General features: G+C 43.3%; 1 protein-coding gene across 1 annotated transcript; it reads left to right on the top strand.

Moving 5' to 3' along the window:
• Positions 1–1,885: 1,885 nt before the first annotated feature.
• On the top strand, positions 1,886–2,265 carry LOC116755080 (molybdopterin synthase sulfur carrier subunit-like). The gene has a single exon (XM_032633929.1). The coding sequence runs from the start codon at positions 1,886–1,888 to the stop codon at positions 2,156–2,158; it is 273 nt and encodes a 90-aa protein (XP_032489820.1). The 3' UTR covers positions 2,159–2,265.
• Positions 2,266–2,876: the final 611 nt, after the last annotated feature.

Raw genomic sequence — 2,876 nt, 5'->3', positions numbered from 1 at the left:
GCCCAGAGAGACCTGTTGGGAAGAAGCAGGAGCATGGGGTGCTGGAGACCTGGGTTTAAATCCACCCAGTTGCTGTCTGAACCAGGGTCACAGCCCTTTCCCCTTCTAGGCCTCCATGTTCTGAGACTGGCTGGGGTGGGCTGAAATTCCCACCAGTGGCTGACTATCAAAAAAACACCAGGGGGCTTCCCTGGCTGCACAGTGGTTGGGGGTCCGCCTGCCGATGCAGGGGGCGCGGGTTCGTGCCCCGGTCCGGGAGGATCCCGCATGCTTTGGAGCGGCTGGGCCCGTAAGCCATGGCTACTGAGCCTGCGCGTCCGGAGCCTGTGCTCTGCAACGGGAGAGGCCACAACAGTGAGAGGCCCGCGTACCGCAAAAAAACCAAAAACAATACCAGGATAGCACAGACCAATCACTGCAGACACTGGCAGGGTCCTGGTGGTCCTCTCCTGGGCTAGGCATGAATCTTTTGCTTTGGGGGGAGGAATAAAATGTACAGCATGTGCAGCATGTGTTTCCCAAAGTGAAAATGGGTGAAGCACACATCTCCCTGCCCTTCCCCCTCCTCCTCGCAAGTACCTAGCACTGTGTCCCATACATGCTGGCTCCACCCCAATGTGTCCAACATGTGTCCTGCAAGTTCCTCTTCCTGAGGAAGGTCCACATTCCAGAAGAAGACACAGGGACCTCATGATTTATTTTAAACTTAACTGAAGTATAATTTATACACCATTAAATTCACTATTTTAAGTGTACAATTCAATGATTTATAACATAAATTTACAGAGCTGCACAACCGCCACCATAGTCCAGTTTGAGAACATTTCCATCATCCCCCTAATTTCCCTCATGCTCATCACTCCCCATTCCCATCCCCAGCCCCAGGCAACCACTAATCTGCCTTCTGTTTCTATGGATTTGCTTTTCCTGGACCTTTCATGTAAGTGGAATCAGATGATATGTGGTCTTTTGTGTCTGGCTTCTTTCACTTAGCATAATGTTTTTTGAAATTCATCCATGCTGTGGCATGTGTCAGTACTTCATTCCTTATCTGATTCATTTCATGTCCCCGGTACCCTACCAGTGCCCAGCACACAGTAGGTATTCAGAAAGGGGCTGAGGAATCTCACACGGGGACCAGAGGCCCTTCCAAAATGAGAGCAGCTACCAGCCAAAGAAATTCCAGTCAGTCCCCAAGCTGCTATGGATGAGGTGCTATTCCCCGTGGCCCCTACCAGTGATGTGAATATAGCAATTTGTTTTCAAGCTCGTGATTGTACACCAGTTGAACTGTCATGCTCTCAACTTCAGAGGTGTGCTGCAACATCCATCCACTTATTCTGAATTTGCCTTTATTCCCCACTCATCCTGTCTCTGAAAGCCATGGTGACTCATTGCTCTGCAATTAACTCTCTTTCTTCAAACTTGAATTGCCTGAACTAGTTGGAGAAGAATGATATTCCAAATACAACTAGTCTCCAACTATTACTGTAGAATTGTCTCTTTCTCCCCTCACGTCTATCCATTTTTGCTTCATATATTTTGGGACTCTATTTTCAGGTGTATATATGTTTATAGTTGTTACCTAATTTAACACTTATTGATGGATTAAATTTTTATCAACATATATTGTCCTTCTTTGTCTCTTGTAAACTTTTTGCTTAAAATCTATTTTATCTCCAAAAGCACAGGCAACAAAAACAAAAATAACAAATGAGACTACATCAGACTAATAAGTTTCTGCACAGCAAAGGAAACAATCAACAAAATGAAAAGGCAGCCTATGGAATGGGAGAAAATATTTGCAAACCATATATCTGTTAAAGAGTTAATACCCCAAATATATAAAGAATTCAGGGATACCGGGCTAGGGTTCCCTGGCAGGATGGTGCCACAGTGCCAGGTGGAAGTGTTGTATTTTGCAAAAAGTGCTGAAATAACAGGAATTCGTTTGGAGACCATTTCTGTGCCACAAGAAATAAAAGCACTGCAGCTGTGGAATGAGATAGAAACGCAACATTCTGGATTGACTGATGTCAGAAATCAGGTGATATTTGCTGTTCCTCAAGAATATGTCGAGCTTGGAGATCAGCTCCTCCTGCTTCAATCAGGAGACAAAATTGCCATTATCCCCCCCACCCCCGTTAGTGGAGGATAGTGCTTTGGAGCCACCTGAGAAAGACATAAATGAATTCGAAGCGAAATCTAAAGGTATAATAAAATTCACATCTGAGAAACTTTCAGTAGATGAAGTCTCACAGCTAGTGATTTCTCCACTCCGTGGTGCAATATCCCTATTTGTAGGAACTTCAAGGAATAACTTCGAAGGGAAAAAAGTAATTAGCTTAGAATATGAAGCATATCTACCAATGGCAGAAAATGAAGTCAGAAAAATTTGTAGTGACATTAGGCAGAAATGGCCAAACACATAGCAGTGTTCCATCGTCTTGGCTTAGTTCCAGTGTCAGAAGCAATCATTATGCTGTGTCCTCAGCCCATAGGGCTGCATCCCTTGAAGCTGTGAGCTATGCCATTGATACTTTAAAAGCCAAGATACCCATATGGAAAAAGGAAATGTATGAAGAATCATCATCATCTTGGAAAAGAAACAGAATGCTTTGGGGCAACAGATGATTAAACCACTTAGGTTTTTAAAGTCCTAAAATTTAAACTTGGTAAATTCTTATCCTTGATCATGTTTTGATTTTTCTTCTCCAGAAGATAGTTTACTGAACATAATCTTTTATGTTACACCAGTGGAACAAAAGAGAGAAAAAAAAGCAAAATAAATGAGTGCTTAGGATGAGGGCTTATAGAGGAAAGAAAGGCTTTAGGGAAAAAACGGAAGAATAATGTAAATGTAAGGAAAGATGCCT

Source organism: Phocoena sinus, chromosome 6, assembly GCF_008692025.1.
Source record: "Phocoena sinus isolate mPhoSin1 chromosome 6, mPhoSin1.pri, whole genome shotgun sequence".
Lineage (NCBI taxonomy): Eukaryota > Metazoa > Chordata > Mammalia > Artiodactyla > Phocoenidae > Phocoena > Phocoena sinus.
This window is presented reverse-complemented; position numbering and strand designations above follow the sequence as displayed.

What these genes read in the sequence shown, in the direction of transcription:
- LOC116755080 (XM_032633929.1), top strand. Translation starts at nt 1,886, where the DNA reads ATGGTGCCACAGTGCCAGGTGGAAGTGTTGTATTTTGCAAAAAGTGCT.